Source organism: Oncorhynchus gorbuscha, linkage group LG11, assembly GCF_021184085.1.
Source record: "Oncorhynchus gorbuscha isolate QuinsamMale2020 ecotype Even-year linkage group LG11, OgorEven_v1.0, whole genome shotgun sequence".
In the NCBI taxonomy this organism is placed as follows: domain Eukaryota; kingdom Metazoa; phylum Chordata; class Actinopteri; order Salmoniformes; family Salmonidae; genus Oncorhynchus; species Oncorhynchus gorbuscha.
Genome location: NC_060183.1, coordinates 78,570,217 through 78,590,187, shown reverse-complemented (window position 1 = coordinate 78,590,187; position 19,971 = coordinate 78,570,217). Strand labels below are relative to the sequence as shown.

The window sequence follows — 19,971 nt, the reverse complement described above, 5'->3', positions numbered from 1 at the left end:
GTATAGTGTAATCGAGGCAAAAAGAATAGCTCACGCTAGCCAACTTTTAGCCTGCTCTCTCTCTGACGTACATCAACTGGCAAAAGCTAGCCAAGTTCATGTATTTCTAAAACGGGACAAAACAAAGGCTACAAAACATTCCCATACAAACAACAGCTGTTAGATAGTGATATGGGGTGGCTATTTTTACTATCTGACAGATAACTAAAGCCTAGAGCTGACCTGGCTGTAGTAGCTACTAAGAGCTAGCGGAACTTATTCATTCACCTCAGTTGAGAGGGGATGAAACATTAGCAAACATTACCGTACATGCCAGTTGCAATACTAGCTCAGAACAAACACTAGTTTTTTTCTGTTAAGTTAAACAGCAGTTACATCAGTCAACTAAAGAGTAGCCAGTTTCTGCTCTGCTTGCTTTTCAAAACTCGGTGAAAGAGCGCAAACATACACACTGAACTATGCTAAACTCTTCCTTGCTGGTTTTGCTAGCCTTCCAAGAAGCTTTGCCTTCACACAGCCTGTCAGCCCACTCTGTGGTGTCTGAGCAGTGCTAAATCCAGCTGACTGAACACACCAAGCAGCCTACCCAGCCGCTTTTTGGATCACATTGCACTATCCCCAGTGAAAGTTACGCCCCTGGATCCCAATAAAAAGGTTGGATGGAAACCTGTTCATTCAGTTCGATTGAACGTTTGCTATGTCGCAGAACAGTTTGTACTGAACGACATGTTTCCCCAATACGTTCTTGAACAGACTTTGAGGTAGACTTTTGAACAGACTTCTAATGTATTTTAGTCAACGCCACTCTGACATTTCTCGTCCTAGTATTTCGTAATATTTCGTAATTCCATTATTCTAAATTTAGATGTGTGTATATTGTTGTGAATTTTTAGATATTACTGCACTGTTGGAGCTAGGAACACAAGCATTTTGCTACACCGGTAATAACATCTTCAAAATATGTGTATGTTACTAATACAATTTGATTAGATGTGTGTCACCGTTTGATGGGTGTAGCTTTAAGCAATTGAGTGACGTTGTTAAAAGGCAGTGGCCATGCTGACAGCGTTCCCCAACCCCTCCCCATTTTTTATCTGGTCGTTCAGTACAGCGTCGTTTCCGTTCAATTGAACGTTCCAGAAAGTAAAAACCTAGTGAAGCAGGCCACGTTTGTGTTGAGAAGTCTTGTAGATAACCAGAGTGTCAGATTCTGTTTCAAATAGCACCAAAAACCTATACTAACCATGAGCCTCACTGTCTGTATCGTCCAATCACAGATAAGATACAACTCATGTGATCTGTTTTAAAAATATATATATATTTTTTTTTAAGTAATCAAGGTATTTATTGAAACATGTTTGCAAACATGCCTTTACGTGTCGCTAACAGGTCACGTCACTTGTAATCTGCTCTCTGATTGGGCGATACAGACCGCGCCATTGTATGGGATGAGCAGTTTGTTTGCCCCCTAATTCTGGTATGTACAGTCTTGTAACTTTGCCTTAAAAAAAAACATAAATCAGCGTTTTTTTTAAAGCGATTTGTAATCTTTTGAATTATTATAGTTCACCCCGGAGATTTAAACTTTTGACGATCATTTGAGAAAAGCGCAAACCCTTCAAGCCATGGCCCGGAAAGGGGCGCAGCCCTATATGCGCATTCGCTAGAGGCCTTGCATCTTCGGGTGTGTTCGTAAATTCACTCTGGAGTGCAAGAGGATGGTCTGGTCGTTCGTAAATTCAGAGCTTTGTCAGATTGTCCATTCGCAAATTCAGAGGACCGTCCAGAGCGCACACTGGATGCTATGGCCAAGGAGTAGGGTTGATGCGAGCGTTCTGACCTTACAACGGCAGTCAAGCACCCAAACTTACTGTCTAAAGTTGGCTAACTACTTCCAGACACAAATGAGAGCACCACCATTTGATTCGTATTATCAGAGCTGGTTAGGCTGTTTTCATGTGTTCTATTGAGTTGGTGACTAACTGTGCTGCTGGCAACAATTTTGCGACGTTTACTGACATCCGTTATATTCAACCGGTGTTGCGTTTTCGTTAATTAATTGGAGTAGATAACCAGAGTGAACTTACGAACGCACCCTTCATTTTACGGACGATGACCATGTGATCAGGTAACCAAGATGGCGTCGGGGCAGCAGTGGGTGTTAGTGGAGATGGTACAAGCACTCTACGAGGTAATTTGTCTTTATTTAAACACTTTTTTAAAAATTTGAAGTTGTAGATGTATTCTGTTCAGTTACAAAAAACTGTCTCATTTGATGTTTGCGCATTAAACTGTAAAAAGAGAGAAACGACAACTCCGGTTTTTCAGGAAGTGTACTACATATTGTTACCTGGTATGATTGACAGAATATTGTAGCCAATAGTCTTTCGTGTCAGAGGTGCGTCGTTCGATTTTGTAGTATGAGCCAATCGTAGTGAGATAAATATGAAGGGGGGCTGTAATGATTTTATAACAACTTTACACTACATACATTTGCCATTATCTTAATTTCGAAACACACACGTATTTCTTTTTATTTCACCTGTTCCACGTCGAGGGCATATTTTGATAGTTTTTGGGTTGAGTTTGTTCCGATTTCATTGATCACCAGATATCTTATGATTTGAGAGCTATTATCTTGAGTTAACTTTAGCATTGCTGATCAATACCCCGTGAAATGGAGCCACATTTTGTTAGCAGACATATTGTTTGTTGAGTAAGTGATGTTATTTCCTTAACAGTAGCCCAATTATGGACGAAAGGAGCCAAAAATTACTCTTTTATAGTCCAAGGACCGTATTTAATGTACACGTGAATCGATTCTCTGCTGCTGTACGGTTTTAGAAACATAAATCCTTCTACTTTCATGTCACATCAAAAATAATTTCACAAATGCAAAATGCACTCTTACTGTGTACTGTTTTAACAGTTGCAGCGGACAGTATTTTTCAGTTTGTGGCGTCTGTCTTCCGTTTACACACAGGTGTTCGAAGATGCAGATGGCTAATTAGCACAGGTAGTCCACTCTGTCTTCCATCTGTTTTTTATAAACAAGTTCTGTAACATGAAAATATTGTCAGTGTGCGAACCCTAACCCTAAAAAGGCATATCAATTAAAATATTATTTCAACACTCATTTGAAAGAGAAGGTCCTTGTGCTTCCAAAACCGGTGTTAATGTTCAAACCGAGTGTCGGTCTCTTAACAAAACGTGTGTAGTGGAACTCACTCATGATCATGGGCTAACCTAACAAGTATAGGCATCTGTGCTTGTCATTTTTTGGGACATGTCACCATGGCTCTTAGTTAAAATGAAACTACAGTAGACCTATTGCGGGTTGAGTTCAATTTTCCAAGTAAAATTAGTTGGCCCACATTTACTTGAGGACACTTGTCAACAACTGCTTTACATGGTTTGGGAGAGGGAAAGTACCTAAGATACTGTAATGATCCTAGCGTTGGTAAGCACGATTACCGCTCCCCCATGGGAGCTAGCCAGAGCTGCCGATGTCGGCAAGACCTTTTAAACAGGTGAACATTCACAAGGCCGTGGTGCCAGATGGACTACTAGGATGTGTATTCAGAGCAGATTACCTGGGAGGTGTATTCAGAGCAGATTACCTGGGAGGTGTATTCAGAGCAGATTACCTGGGAGGTGTATTCAGAGCAGATTACCTGGACGTGTATTCAGAGCAGATTACCGGGATGTGTATTCAGAGCAGATTACCGGGACGTGTATTCAGAGCAGATTACCGGGACGTGTATTCAGAGCAGATTACCGGGACGTGTATTCAGAGCAGATTACCGGGACGTGTATTCAGAGCAGATTACCGGGACGTGTATTCAGAGCAGATTACCGGGACGTGTATTCAGAGCAGATTACCGGGACGTGTATTCAGAGCAGATTACCGGGACGTGTATTCAGAGCAGATTACCGGGCGTGTATTCAGAGCAGATTACCGGGACGTGTATTCAGAGCAGATTACCGGGACGTGTATTCAGAGCAGATTACCGGGACGTGTATTCAGAGCAGATTACCGGGACGTGTATTCAGAGCAGATTACCGGGACGTGTATTCAGAGCAGATTACCGGGACGTGTATTCAGAGCAGATTACCGGGACGTGTATTCAGAGCAGATTACCGGGACGTGTATTCAGAGCAGATTACCGGGACGTGTATTCAGTGCAGATTACCGGGACGTGTATTCAGTGCAGATTACCGGGACGTGTATTCAGAGCAGATTACCGGGACGTGTATTCAGAGCAGATTACCGGGACGTGTATTCAGTGCAGATTACCGGGAGGTGTATTCAGTGCAGATTACCGGGAGGTGTATTCAGTGCAGATTACCGGGAGGTGTATTCAGTGCAGATTACCGGGAGGTGTATTCAGTGCAGATTACCGGGAGGTGTATTCAGTGCAGATTACCGGGAGGTGTATTCAGTGCAGATTACCGGGAGGTGTATTCAGTGCAGATTACCGGGAGGTGTATTCAGTGCAGATTACCGGGAGGTGTATTCAGTGCAGATTACCGGGAGGTGTATTCAGTGCAGATTACCGGGAGGTGTATTCAGTGCAGATTACCGGGAGGTGTATTCGGTGCAGATTACCGGGAGGTGTATTCGGTGCAGATTACCGGGAGGTGTATTCGGTGCAGATTACCGGGAGGTGTATTCGGTGCAGATTACCGGGAGGTGTATTCGGTGCAGATTACCGGGAGGTGTATTCGGTGTATTCAGTGCAGATTACCGGGAGGTGTATTCAGTGCAGATTACCGGGAGGTGTATTCAGTGCAGATTACCGGGAGGTGTATTCAGTGCAGATTACCGGGAGGTGTATTCAGTGCAGATTACCGGGAGGTGTATTCAGTGCAGATTACCGGGAGGTGTATTCAGTGCAGATTACCGGGAGGTGTATTCAGTGCAGATTACCGGGAGGTGTATTCAGTGCAGATTACCGGGAGGTGTATTCAGTGCAGATTACCGGGAGGTGTATTCAGTGCAGATTACCGGGAGGTGTATTCAGTGCAGATTACCGGGAGGTGTATTCAGTGCAGATTACCGGGAGGTGTATTCAGTGCAGATTACCGGGAGGTGTATTCAGTGCAGATTACCGGGAGGTGTATTACAGTGCAGATTACCGGGAGGTGTATTCAGTGCAGATTACCGGGAGGTGTATTCAGTGCAGATTACAGATTACCGGGAGGTGTATTCAGTGCAGATTACCGGGAGGTGTATTCAGTGCAGATTACCGGGAGGTGTATTCAGTGCAGATTACCGGGAGGTGTATTCAGTGCAGATTACCGGGAGGTGTATTCAGTGCAGATTACCGGGAGGTGTATTCAGTGCAGATTACCGGGGACGTGTATTCAGTGCAGATTACCGGGGACGTGTATTCAGTGCAGATTACCGGGGACGTGTATTCAGAGCAGATTACCGGGGACGTGTATTCACTGACATTTTCAACTTCTCCCTGGCCGAGTCTGTAATAACTACATGCTTCAAGCAGACCACCATAGTCCATGTGCCCAAGAAAGAGAAGGGAACCTGCCTAAATGACTACCGCCCCTTAACACTCGCGTCGTTAGAAATGAAGTGTTTTGAAAGGCTGGTCATGGCTCACATCAAAACCAACATCCCAGAAACCCTAAACCCACTCCAATGTGCATACCGCCTCAACAGATCCACAGATGATGCAATCTCAATTCCACTCCACACTGCCCTTTCCCACCTGGACAAAAGGAACACCTACGTGAGAATGCTGTTCATTGATTACAACTCAGCGTTCAACACTATAATTTCCACAAAGCTCATCACTAAGCTAAGGACCCTGGGACTGAACACCTCGATCTGCAACTGGATTTTGGACTTCCTGATGGGCAGCCCCCAGGTGGTAAGGGAAGGCAACAACACATCTGCCACGCTGATCCTCAATACAGGGCCACTTAGGTGTGCGTGCTTAGTACCCTCCTCTACTCCTTGTTCACCCACAACTGCGTGGCCAGTCATGGCTCCCACACCATCATTAAGTTTGCTGACAACACAACGTTGGTAGGCCTGATCAACGACAACGATGAGATGGCCTATAAGGAGGAGGTCAGAGACCTGGCAGTGTGGTGCAAAGACAACAACCTCTCCCTCAATGTGAGCAAGACAAAGGAACTGATCGTGGACTACAGGAAAAGGAAGACCGTACAGGCCTCCATTCTCATCGACGGGGCGTTGTCAGAGGAAGGCCCTAAAAATTGTCAAGGACTCCACCCTAGTCATAGACTGTTCTCTCTGCTACCGCACGGCAAGCAGTACCGGCGCACCAAGTCTAGGTCCAAAAGCCTCTGTAACAGTTTCTACCCCCAAGCCATAAGACTGCTGAACAAATCAACTGGCCACCCTGACTATTTACATTGACACTGCTACTAATCACTATTTATTATCTATGCATAGTCAATTTATCCCTACCTACATGTACAAATTACCTCGACTAACCTATAATCCTGCACATTTACTTGGTACCAGTACCCCCCGTATGTATATAACGTCATTATTTTGTTTATTTAGTAAATATGTTTTTAACTCTTGAACTGAATTGTTGTTTAAGGGCTTGTAAGTAAGCATTTCACGGTGAGGTCTACCTGGTGTATTCTACACATGTGACAAATAAGATTTGACCCATTTCTCTCCCCAGGCACCTGCCTATCATCTGGTCCTGGAGGGGATCCTCATATTGTGGATCATCAGACTGCTGTTTTCAAAGACGTACAAACTACAGGAACGTTCAGACCTCACAGAGAAGGTAGAGAAAAATGGTTTCACCCACCTGTGAGTGCATTGGACACTCTGGATGGACATTCTGCGTGTAACTGTTTCAGGCACAATGTGTTAACTCCGTAGTGTTGGTCTATAACAGGAAAAGGAGGACTTAATTGAAGAATGGCAACCAGAACCCCTTGTCCCTCCTATGTCCAAAGACCATCCTTCCCTCAATTATGACATCGTCACTGGGTAAGCTAATGATGCTTTATTGACTTGTTTTTGAAGTGCAGTGAATGATCTTACAGCCTATGCTGCAACATCTTTCCGAGTAGGCAAATCTAGCTTGCTTTACACAGTACAGTCAAATTCCTGGGTCCTGTTCAGTCGGGCACACCGTAGCAAAAACTACAATATGTGGTCTTGTTTAACAAGTTAACGCTGTACATGGTTTCAAAACAGTTTTCTGCCTACTGAACAGTACCCTGGTCGGTCTAGCGGTCTAGCTGTCTACCTCTAACATCAAGTGAACCTTGTGTTGTGTTTAGCTAATAGCAGGTGTTTTATTTTACAGCCCACCAAGCCACAAAATCATTGTAAATGGAAAAGAGTGCATCAACTTTGCTTCATTTAACTTCTTGGGTTTCCTTGACAACGAGCGAGTGAAGGTCTGTACTATTTGTTTATTTTGTAAGATATTAGCCATTTTTGATTACATTTTTGATTAACTGTTGGCAAAGTACAATGCTAAAGACATGAGCAAAATACTTTTGCGGAGAAGAACCCTGAAACAGAAACAAAAACAATCATTCAGTAGTCATGGCTTATTGCACTGGTTCTCAACCTATTTAGGTTACTGTACTCCAAATTACATTTTACTCTGCCTGCCTCTGCTCAACCGAACAGGACTATTAATCATTTGACCATTAAGTCTGTTTTTACACGACAAATGATGAAACAGCCCGTGTTCCCATATTAATTGTCCATATGCCAAGTACCCCTATGGGCACTAATAGCCTATGTTGACAACAAATGGGCTCTCTTGGGCTTAACCCTATAGACATGTTGGTTGTTTAGCAACACAACTGACACGTGCACAACTATGGGGCAAAACAGACAGTTGGTTTAGAATGTTGACAACATGTAAACTATATTTATTCTCCATCCCAATGTTTATTGAAAACATAAATACATTTGCACAATGAGCACTTGTCTCTCAAATACGTTGTTAAAGTTGTTGGTTCGCTAGCTAGCAAATATTTTTTGCCATATTAGCATTGACATGAAATCAGTCAAAACAAGACATGGTATCAAGAACCATGAAACTAGCTGAAACGAGTCACTAATGATTCTCCACATGGCTGTTTCTTGTCATTGTTGGTCGCTATGGCAACTCGCACACTTCTGCCCTATTTGAAGGGTGCGCATGGTTTTTGTGACATTGTCAGCTGACCCATCTATTTGTTTTGTTTAGTCTTTCTGAACATACCATCACCACTCATGCCTATAGCGGCAATGCATATTTGTAGGAGGACAAAAGCATTTCCATGAATATCAATTGCTCTATTTCCCCTCTTTCCCTGACAGCAAAAGGCCTTGACTTCTCTCAGGAGGTATGGTGTTGGTACCTGTGGTCCAAGAGGTTTCTATGGAACCTTTGGTGAGTTGCTCTAAAGAGAAATCATGCTCTGAGAACCGGAATCTGCTTCTTTTTTTTTACGGGCTTCTAACCAATTGTGCTGTTTTGTGGGCGGTTTTTCGCCTTGTTTTTAACTTATTTTGTCCATAGTGTTCCTGCCACCATCTCTTATGACCGAAAAGAGCTTCTGGATATCAGATGTACAATACCTGTAATATGGTATTGTACATATTGCAAGGTTAGCCTAGTGGTTCGAGCGTTGGACTAGTAACCGGAAGGTTGCAAGTTCAAATCCCCCGAGCTGACAAGGTACAAATCTGTCGTTCTGCCCCTGAACAGGCAGTTAACCCACTGTTCCTAGGCCGTCATTGAAAATAAGAATTTGTTCTTAACTGACTTGCCTAGTTAAATGAAGGTAAAATAAAATCTAACCTGTACCCCTGCACATTGACTTGGTACCAGCCCCCCCCATATAGCCTTGTTATTATTTTGCTGCTCTTTTATGTTTTTACATTTTAGTTTATTTATTAAATATTTTTCTTAACTGCATTGTTGGTTAAGGGCTTGTAAGTAAGCATTTCACTGTACCTGTTTTATTTGACTCGTGTGACAAATACAATTCAATTTGCAGCTCAGTTATCCTCTTGTGTATTTCAGATCTTACAAGATGTCATTATGTACGAATGTAGACTGTTGTCAGTCTGTACATGTACATCCATGTCGGTCTCTTTAAAACATTTTAATTTTTTTATTGTTCCATTTGTCTCTAACTCTGACATTTTTGGGGGGATCATTCCAGATGTCCACTTGGAGTTAGAGGATCGTTTGGCCAAGTTCATGAAAACAGAGGAGGCCATCATCTACTCCTATGGCTTTGCAACGATAGCTAGTGCTATACCTGCCTACTCCAAGAGAGGAGACATAGTGTTTGTGTAAGTTTCTCTCTCACCACCCCACTATTGGTTCAACAAGCCAACTAGTCCTTTTTCAATTTAGTCTCCAACAAGCATTTTGAATCCATATTTATTTGAATCTTTCCAGGGACGAGGCGGCATGTTTCTCCATACAAAAGGGTCTCCAAGCCTCCCGCAGTTTCATCAAGTACTTCAAACACAACGACATGGAAGATCTGGAGAGACTGCTCAAAGAGCAGGAGATCGAGGATCAGAGGGTTAGTCAAAGCAGGCCTGCCACCATTTTGTCAACACCATCCACTTGACCAATCTCTTCATCCCGATTCCCTGCACTTTTTCTTTTTTCCCCTCAAGTGTACACTTACATACTCAGTGGGAGTATCGCAATTGAATTTTCTTGCATCGTCTCCCCACCTCCTTCTTAAAACCCAGGGGAGGGATCTCTGACCTCGTCCATTGTGTTTTGAGAAGGAAGCTTGGAGAGGGGACGCAAGGAATCAAGGAAATGCAATTGAGATTTTCCCCCTGGCATGGATTTAAAAGTATAAGAATGGTGTATGTTTTGGCTGATTGGAGTTTCCAACAGTTAAATTCATGATGGGAAGTGCACACTTCAGAAGAAGGGTGAAGAATTGAGATGTAGACTCTTGAGTCTCAATAATATCTCCTTACTGAAGCTTGCGCTTCTTTACTAGTCTCCACATTTAAAGGCATTTGATTGGTGTAGGCATATACTAGTCATTTCCTCTCAAATCCATGAAGGAAAGCTCACAAGTGCACTCTGGGGGAGGGGGGGGGGGTTATTGGGATGCAATCTGTGAGGGCTGCCACCATTTTTGTTTCAACACCATCCAGTTGACCTTTAAGTGTGTGGAGGCCATTTTGAAAGTCACACTTATCAAACCTATCTTGTTCTATTGCTGTAGAATCCTCGGAAGGCCAGGGTGACCAGGAGGTTCATCATAGTGGAGGGGCTCTATATAAACACTGCAGATGTTTGTCCCCTTCCAGACCTGGTGAGTGACCCAATACGGTTCTATTATATCCGAAGATGGTTTACCTTTTTTTTACTGTTGAGTTTGAGCACACCGATTGTTGATTCCCATAGAGCTGTGTGTGTCATGTGGTACTTTGTAATGATGGTACTTGGATTCGTGGTTCATATTATACAGTATTTTGATCAAAGTATCAACTGCAGCTATATAAATGAACGCTCGCCCTTTTTTCAATTTTCAGTCTATGGGACAAGTTTCTAGCACGTTACAACTGAATATAGATAGTGTTTGGTCTGTTCCACCTTCCATCTCATATTTCTATTGGCCACCAGGTGAAGCTGAAGTACAAGTACAAGGTCCGCATCTTCCTGGAGGAGAGTATGTCGTTTGGGGTGCTGGGAGAACATGGCAGAGGGGTTACAGAACACTTTGGGGTCAACGTGAGTAGTACGCCACACAGCCAACCCCATAGGATGGGATTAAATCTGGTTCATGTTCATTAGACACCAAACGGAAGACAACTGACTGAAACAGGGAGGGACTGCCTGGACAATTGGAAACGTTTGCTTCCATTTTCTGTTGCAAAACGTCTTTGATTGTGTGCCCTCGTGAACATGACCCTGGGTTCTGTGTGGTGGATCTCACTACCCTCCCTTTGGTTCCTATTTGTCATTTTCAGATTGACGATATTGACCTCATTAGTGCCAACATGGAGAACGCTGTGGCTTCCATCGGCGGCTTCTGCTGTGGAAGGTCGTTCGTCATAGACCATCAGGTATTGATAATGGGCTTTTTACAGATAGGAGTGCAGTATTTCTCAGTCAGTCTTGGAGGCCCACTGTGTAAACTGGTTTTGCTCCTTAAACTGTTATTTCCCAAGGACACACACTTGGAGAAATTCCCATAAGCAGTTTGCACACGCAAAACACACACACACACACACACACACGCGCAAACATACACGCACAAAGCGAACATGCTTTCAATGATCAGTTTTTCTAAAAACAGCTGTGACATGTGAAGCTCTACTTTGAAAGAGGAAAACATGTCTGTTTGTATACATGTACGTGAGCTGTACAGGTCTGACGTCAGCTGTCCATGTGTGAATACTGACTTTTTAATGCTGACTGCTTTGATATGGGTGTTTAGGTAACGGACAAGTCATAGTATAGGATAAGTATTTCAGGCACTTGATTCAATTTAGAGTTTGTACTTTTGTAACTATTGGTTCCGAGCAAACAAGATAATTTGTGTCTGTCAGGCCAGGGGTACTGTTTCTGTGTTTCCCAGGTCTGATGTGTTGTGTTTCTCAGCGTCTGTCAGGCCAGGGGTACTGTTTCTCTGCCTCCCTGCCCCCCATGCTGGCTGCTGCAGCCATAGAGGCCCTTAACATCATGGAGGAAGACCCAGGTAGATGAGCGAGAGACACACACATACACTCGCAACAAGGATTCTTCCAAACACACACACCATATCTTACACTTAGAACAATTATCTGCCCCCTGATATTCATGTCTATCAACTAATTTGTTTATTAAATTCCAATCAAATGACTTCAGACTTTTTTTGACTATTCCTGATTGAATTGGCAGCACTTCAGTGAAACACCATGTGATCAATTTGAGTTTCTGATCCAAACCACATGCACTGTTCACAACCTGGACAGCTTTTCCTCTCCTCCAATAAGGAGGATTCTTGGAATGGCAGTCCAATTTCTATGTCCAGTGCAAGTTATTTTCAGTGTTTGTGTTATTAGGTGTGATTGGTGCTTGAACAGTACATTTGTGTGTGTGTGTGTGAATGCTAACTATGCTTACGTGCGTGTGCGCACTCACGCGTGTCTCACAGCGTGAGCTGAGGTCGAGTGCACTTAGCACTGCCGAGCAGACCCCAGTCTCACTCCTTGTTGAAAAGGCGCCAGCCACACACTGGCCAAGGTAAACTAATTACTGTACGCCAGCTGGAACTTGGCTCGTCTGGTGCTTCAATCTGAGAATGAAAAATACTGAACCTTTTCCCTTCTCTTGTGTTGTAGAAATTTTTACCATCCTGAGGGAGAAGTGCAAACACGTCCACAAAGCGTTGCAAGAGTAAGTTAAGTTGATTTTTGTCCTGGGAAAGGAATTATTATGTTGCATGGTCTTGTGAACTTTCCATTGAACGATAAGATCCAGGCCGCCTTAATGCATAGTTTGTGATTGATATCATTGCTGCTCCCGAGATGGCGCAGCGTCTTAAGGCACTGCCATCTCAGTGCTAGAGGCGTCACTACAGACCCTGGTTCATTTCTAGGCTGTAGCACAACCGGCCATGATTGGGAGTCCCGTCGGACGGCGCACAATTGGAGTCAGAAGTTTACATACACTTAGGTTGGAGTCATTAAAACAAACTATAGTTTTAGCAAGTCTGTTAGGACATCTACTTTGTATACGACATAAGTCATTTTTCCAACAATTGTTTACTGACAGATTATTTAACTGTACCACAATTCCAGTGGGTCAGAAGTTTACATAGACTAAGTTGACTGTGCCTTTAAACAGCTTGGAAAATTCCAGAAAATGATGTCATGGCTTTAGAAGCTTCTGATAGGCAAATATAAAATAATTTGACTAAATAGGAGGTGTATCTGTGGATGTATTCAAGGCCTACCTTCAAGCCCCTTTTGATTGACATCATGAGATTCAGAATGTCTGAAGTTTACATACACCTTAGCCAAATACATTTAAACTCAGTTTTTCACAATTCCTGACATTTAATCAGAGTAAAAATGCCCCGTCTCAGGTCAGTTAGGATCACCACTTTATTTTAACAATGTGAAATGTCAGAATAATAGTAGTGATTTATTTCAGCTTTTATTTCTTTCATCACATTCCCAGTGGGTCAGAAGTTTACATGCACTCAATTAGTATTTGGTAGCATTGCCTTTACATTGTTTTAACTTGGGTCAAACATTTTGGGTAGCCTTCCACAAGCTTCCCACAATAAGTTGGGTGAATTTTGACCCATTCCTCCTGACAGAGCTGGTGTAACTGAGTCAGGTTTGTAGACCTCCTTGCTCGCACACACACTTTTTCAGTTCTGCCCACAAATGTCCTATAGGTTGAGGTCAGGGCGTTGTGATGGTCACTCCAATACCTTGACTTTGTTGTCTTTAATCCATTTTGCCACAACTTTGGAAATATGCTTGGGGTCATTGTCCATTTGGAAGACCCATTTGCGACCAAGCTTTAACTTCCTGACTGATGTCTTGAGATGTTGCTTCAATATATCCACATAATTTTCCAGCCTCATGATGCCATCTATTTTGTGAAGTGCATCAGTCCCTCCTGCAGCAAAGTACACCCACAACATGATGCTGCCACCCCCGTGCTTCATGGTTGGGATGATGTTCTTCGGCTTGCAAGCCTCCCCCTTTTTCCTCTAAACATAACAATGGTCATTATGGCCAACCAGTTCTATTTTTGATTTCATCAGACCAGAGGACATTTCTCCAAAAAGTACGATCTTTGTCCCCATGTGCAGTTGCAAACCGTAATCTGGCTTTTTTATGTCTGTCTTGGAGCAGTGGCTTCTTCCTTGCTGAGCAGCCTTTCAGCTTATGTTGTGGTCCTTCTGTAGCTCAGTTGGTAGAGCATGGCGCTTGTAACGCCAGGGTAGTGGGTTCGATCCCCGGGACCACCCATACGTAGAATGTATGCACACATGACTGTAAGTCGCTTTGGATAAAAGCGTCTGCTAAATGGCATTTATTATTATATATTATATAGGACTTGTTTTACTGTGGATATAGATACTTTTGTGCCTGATTCCTCCAGCATCTTCACAAGGTCATTTGCTGTTGTTCTGGGATTGATTTGCACTTTTCGCACCAAAGAACGTTCATCTCTAGGAGACAGAACACGTCTCCTTCATGAGCGGTATGACGGCTGTGTGGTCCCATGGTGTTTACACTTGCGTGCTATTGTTTGTACAGATGAACGTGGTACCTTCAGGCATTTGAAAATTGCAGTAGACTTGTCGGTCTACAATTATTTTTCTGAGGTCTTTGCTGCTTTCTTTTGACTTTCTCATGATGTCAAGCAAAGAGGCACTGAGTTTGAAAGTTGGCCTTGAAATACATCCACAGGTACACCTCCAATTGACTCAAATGATGTCAATTAACCTATCAGAAGCTTCTTAAGCCATGACATGGTTTTCTGGAATTTTCCAAGCTGTTTAAAGGCACAGTCAACTTAGTGTATGTAAACTTCTGACCCACTGGAATTGAAATGCAGTGAAATAATCTGTCTGTAAACAATTGTTGAAAAAAATGTACGTGTCATGCCCAAAGTAGATGTCCTAACCGACTTGCCAAAACTATAGTTTGTTAACAAGAAATTTGAGGAGTGGTTGAAAAATGAGTTATAATGACTCCAACCTAAGTGTATGTAAACTTCCGACTTCAAATGTATGTCCTAGCAGTCAGGTTGTTCCCATTATATTAACACTGGTCCTTGCGGGGGAAGAAAGAGTGAAAACCAATCATGCTCTTTTATAAGCTCCACCCTGCACAGCCAGAAGAGGACTGGCCACCCCTCAGAGTCTGGTTCCTCTCTAGGTTTCTTCCTAGGTTCCTGCCTATCTAGGGAGTTTTTCCTAGGCACCATGCTTCTGCATTGCTTGCTGTTTGGGGTTTTAGCCTGGGTTTCTGTGTAGCACTTTGACATTGGGTGATGTTAAAAAAAAGGCTTTATAAATCCATTTTATTGAAATGAAACCCAACTCAAGAAAACAGTGAATATAGGCAGGGTGTGGGAGTAGTTAAAACGAGACGCAGACATTTTCAGTTATTTATTACACCTTTTAACAATGAGATCTCCACACGCCATTGCGCTGCTCTGACAATCTTCCCCTTTTACCTTCTTCGCTCACCCTCTGTGCGGGACCCTGGGGTTATCCATATGTCTTTTTACACATGTTGAAATCCTATACACCAAACCATAACAGCAGTCTCTCGCATGTCTCTGTTTTCCATGGATTCTTCCTGCGACTGTTCCATGGTGTCTGCTTAGCGTCTCTTCCTCTCGTCTGGCAATAGGATATCTCTGAGGAGACCTCCTCCTAGTTTTGAGGTTCACATGTCTCTCTTTATCCAGATCCCCCCCCCCCACTGCTTATATTGGCTGTCTCTATACCATAGCTAGGCTATACATCACAAAATCAGTCTTGTTCCATAGGGATGTGGTAAGTATTTCATATCTGACACAATGTACTGGGAAGTTAACAAAGGGGTCAATATCATCAGAACATTTCCATGCAGGATTTACCCCAGCGTTTTACCCCAAAAGGCCCAGGATTTACCCCAGTGTTTTACCCCAAAAGGCCCAGGATTTACCCCAGTGTTTTGCCCCAAAAGGCCCAGGATTTACCCCAGTGTTTTGCCCCAAAAGGCCCAGTGTTTTGCCCCAAAAGGCTCAGTGTTTTGCCCCAGTGTTTTACCCCAAAAGGCCCAGTGTTTTGCCCCAGTGTTTTACCCCAAAAGGCTCAGGATCTACCCCCAGTGATTTACCCCAGTGTTTTACCCCAAAAGGCTCAGGATTTACCCCAGTGTTTTACCCCAAAAGGCTCAGGATTTACCCCAGTGTTTTACCCCAAAAGGCTCAGGATTTACCCCAGTGTTTTACCCCAAGGCTCAGGATTTACCCCAGTGTTTTACCCCAAAAGGCTCAGGATTTACCCCAGTGTTTTACCCCAAAAGGCTCAGGATTTACCCCAGTGTTTTACCCCAAAAGGCTCAGGATTTACCCCAGTGTTTTACCCCAAAAGGCTCAGGATTTACCCCAGTGTTTTACCCCAAAAGGCTCAGGATTTACCCCAGTGTTTTACCCCAAAAGGCTCAGGATTTACCCCAGTGTTTTACCCCAAAAGGCTCAGGATTTACCCCAGTGTTTTACCCCAAAAGGCTCAGGATTTACCCCAGTGTTTTACCCCAAAAGGCTCAGGATTTACCCCAGTGTTTTACCCCAAAAGGCTCAGGATTTACCCCAGTGTTTTACCCCAAAAGGCTCAGGATTTACCCCAGTGTTTTACCCCAAAAGGCTCAGGATTTACCCCAGTGTTTTACCCCAAAAGGCTCAGGATTTACCCCAGTGTTTTACCCCAAAAGGCTCAGGATTTACCCCAGTGTTTTACCCCAAAAGGCTCAGGATTTACCCCAGTGTTTTACCCCAAAAGGCTCAGGATTTACCCCAGTGTTTTACCCCAAAAGGCTCAGGATTTACCCCAGTGTTTTACCCCAAAAGGCTCAGGATTTACCCCAGTGTTTTACCCCAAAAGGCTCAGGATTTACCCCAGTGTTTTACCCCAAAAGGCTCAGGATTTACCCCAGTGTTTTACCCCAAAAGGCTCAGGATTTACCCCAGTGTTTTACCCCAAAAGGCTCAGGATTTACCCCAGTGTTTTACCCAAACATGATCAGGATTTACCCCAGTGTTTTACCCCAAAAGGCTCAGGATTTACCCCAGTGTTTTACCCCAAAAGGCTCAGGATTTACCCCAGTGTTTTACCCCAAAAGGCTCAGGATTTACCCCAGTGTTTTACCCCAAAAGGCCCAGGATTTACCCCAGTGTTTTACCCCAAAAGGCCCAGGATTTACCCCAGTGTTTTACCCCAAAAGGCCCAGGTTTTACCCCTGTGTTTTACCCAAACATGATCAGGATTTATCCCAGTGTTTTACCCAAAAGGCTCAGACTTCTCTGTTTCCATCTACGTGGGCTGGCACACATGTCTCACTGGGCCATGGCTCCGGCAGACCTGCTCTCACTTAGAGACAAAGCCAGGCCACTGGTACTTTTCAGCTGTCGTTTACATAACAAGGGTTAAATGTAGACTTTGACACCTTCTCACAAAGCAACTGTCTTGATGATGCAGATGTTGTTGATTCTGCTCTTCACAAGTCCTCATTGTCAGCCCTAGATATGTAAACCCCATGTCCCTAGTATAACATCAGGGTGGAACACTGGTGTTACTGTGGAAAAGCAGCACTAGAAGAACCTCCTTTCCTTGTAAATAGCTTCCCAGAGCTGAAAACTGCAGCGACTCTAAAAGGGAAGCATGTTCAGAGTTATGACCACAGGGTTGCTAAGAATTCTTCTGTTCCAAGAAGTCTGTAGGGAGAAAGCACTTCATATTCAATATGCGTAAGACATTGGGAATTTCGGTGTTTTGGTTTGTCAAGGGTTTGAAGAAGTAGTAGTCCTTTCAAAGTTGTAATACTGATCTGGTTTAGATTTTTATTTTATTTCTATGTATGATTTGGTGAATAAATATTTTCAAATAGACTCTTATTCTGCTGTGAAATCTGTATTTACACTATTCTTATGTAGATGTCGTCTCTGTATTGCAGGATTCCTGGGGTGAAGGTAATAGGGGAAGTTTATGCCCCTGCCCTTCACCTACAGCTAGAGAGAAGCTCTGGATCCAGAGACTCTGACGTGAGGATGCTTCGCAGCATCGTAGACTACGTAAGACATCTACATTTGTATGACATATTTTAGAACACTAGTGTCTTAATGATAAACATTGGCTTTTACTATGTTGAGTTTTTATTTTTATTTTTTTAATTTAAAATGGTTTGCCTTGATTCTTGAGTGTTGCTCATAGGTGAGTGTTTTTACCTTACATTACATATGAAGGAATTACTGTAGAGATATGGATACTATGAGTTTCTTTTAGACAAGTGGTCTTGGTTTTCCCGAGAGCTGTTTATGTAGGTTTTGTTTGATGGTTCTACTGTTCTTCATTGACCAGTGTTTGGAGAGACAGATCGCACTCACCCTAGCTCGGTACTTGGATAAAGAGGAGCGGTTTCTCCCTCCGCCTTCGTAAGTTCATCATATATATATAACATAAAGGTTATGTATGCAGTTTTTGTTGTAAATGAGTAGAATATCTATTGGAAGTTATCATAGCATTGAAAGATGACATTTGCCATGACGGCCCCACTGTCTGCAGGATCCGGGTAGTGGTCACCATCGAGCAGACTGAAGAGGACATTGAGAAAGCTGCATCCTGTATCAGAGAGGCTGCTCTGGCTATCCTCAAATGATTCCTGACCAACCAGACCTGGAGTTCTCAGTTTGCCGACATTCCCAGGCTTCACCTCCAGGCTTTGCAGAGCCTGCGATGTTGGAAATGTCCAAGGCTTAGCTGGGTGCGTTCATCCACAAACTCGAGGAGGAGGAGAAGACTCGAGGTGGACAACACTTTCTGTGAGGAGCGTTGTTGATTTTTATTTTTGTATTTTTCATTTTTAAATCAGATTATCCTTCTCACAGCTACTTATTTATGTTTGACTTCCCATTTTGCTGACGGTCCTCGTTCACCTTCTCACATATAAATGAATGTAAAATCTGGGCCTCGTCCCCCAACCGTCATTCAGGTCACTATCTGTTTGAATGAAGGTTGAAAGTCTTAACTAATAAACAATAAATATTTGTAACCAAAGAGCTGATTCATTTTGTAAGTGAAGTTACTTTAAAGTTATTTTATATACATACTGTATTATGAAACTGTTTCTTTGTTTTTGTTTGTTTATATACTGACACAAACCAAATTGTGTATGCTATGATTTTCTGTCTTTTGCCTAAATGTTAGATTGGATTCCCAAAAGAGTTTCACATTATCGCACTGTGTTGTATGAAATGCACCTATTTAGCTTTTTTTTTGTCTTGTATACTAATTCATATTTGATTCCAAGTGGTCACTGATTTTAAGACTTGCAAGGGGTGGCAGGGTAGCCTAGTGGTTAGAGCGTTGGACTATTAACCGGAAGGTTGTAAGTTCAAATCCCAGAACTGACAAGGTAAAAATGTGTCGTTCTGCCCCTGAACAGGCAGTTACCCCACTGTTCCTAGGCCATCATTGAAAATAAGAATTTGTTCTTAACTGACTTGCCTGGAAAAATAAATGTCTTACCAATCGCCCCACTTGGCATCATGGTTAGGTCAGCCTGCATTGGCACCCTGGCGGTATTTATCATAAGGGATTTATTTTTATGTTAGGCTCTTTGAACGTATTTAAAATGTTCTGTCACTGATCATTAAGTAACTTGCCTCCAGTGTTTTTACGTATTTGAAATGATTTGAAGTTTGATTTGAACAGTTTATTCAATTTCTTCATTAGATCACATGAATGATTTGCATACAAATTTCACCTCATGTCATTTGAGAGTTTTAACACATGCCAACTTGAATATAAATACATTTGCACTGTGATGCACATCAATGTCGTTTTCATGTTGGAAGCCTATTGTTGAGTGACATAATGACACTCCTGCAAGACACACTAGTGTCACTTTCTTGTAACAAATACATACTCACTGGTTCATTTATACAACATCCAATATGCAGTATATTATGTGCCTTTGTGTTGCTAAATGTGCTATCAATTTGATTGACTATTAATCGAATAAATGGGAAAATGGTAACGTATTTTTTTTTTTTTGAGGGGGGGGGGGGTCGTCGTCAAACGGGTGGGGCTGGAGCAATGTAACCACTCTTATGTATCATCCAAGGACAGGGCATTCATTATATCTATATTATAGTTTAAATCATGTTGAGGCTATATAGTGTTTGTTTACGTTTGTAAACATTGGAGTAAAACAAGTTTATATTTTGGGTTCTGATGGAAGACAAC

The 19,971-nt window shown here is 42.8% G+C and overlaps 1 protein-coding gene across 2 annotated transcripts; it reads left to right on the top strand.

Annotated features, from left to right (window-relative positions):
- The first annotated feature begins 1,354 nt into the window (after positions 1-1,354).
- sptlc1 (serine palmitoyltransferase, long chain base subunit 1) lies at positions 1,355-19,762 on the top strand. Of its 2 annotated transcripts, XM_046290596.1 has the most exons (16): positions 1,386-1,477; positions 2,129-2,191; positions 6,684-6,791; positions 6,906-7,000; positions 7,323-7,416; positions 8,336-8,408; positions 9,187-9,319; positions 9,429-9,558; positions 10,228-10,317; positions 10,629-10,736; positions 10,976-11,071; positions 11,610-11,706; positions 12,332-12,386; positions 17,681-17,798; positions 18,085-18,158; positions 18,289-19,762. In XM_046290596.1, the coding sequence occupies exons 2-16, from the start codon at positions 2,138-2,140 to the stop codon at positions 18,380-18,382; spliced, it is 1,419 nt and encodes a 472-aa protein (XP_046146552.1). In that variant the 5' UTR covers positions 1,386-1,477; positions 2,129-2,137; the 3' UTR covers positions 18,383-19,762. The 2 variants fall into 2 exon arrangements, with proteins under 2 accessions (XP_046146553.1, XP_046146552.1); XM_046290597.1 differs by lacking the exon at positions 2,129-2,191 and having other exon boundaries at positions 1,355-1,477.
- Positions 19,763-19,971: the final 209 nt, after the last annotated feature.

What these genes read in the sequence shown, in the direction of transcription:
- sptlc1 (XM_046290596.1), top strand. Translation starts at nt 2,138, where the DNA reads ATGGCGTCGGGGCAGCAGTGGGTGTTAGTGGAGATGGTACAAGCACTC. An exon ending in TGGTACAAGCACTCTACGAG is followed by an intron (nt 2,192 to 6,683) that starts GTAATTTGTCTT and finishes TTCTCTCCCCAG; the next exon opens with GCACCTGCCTATCATCTGGT. An exon ending in GTCCACAAAGCGTTGCAAGA is followed by an intron (nt 12,387 to 17,680) that starts GTAAGTTAAGTT and finishes TCTGTATTGCAG; the next exon opens with GATTCCTGGGGTGAAGGTAA.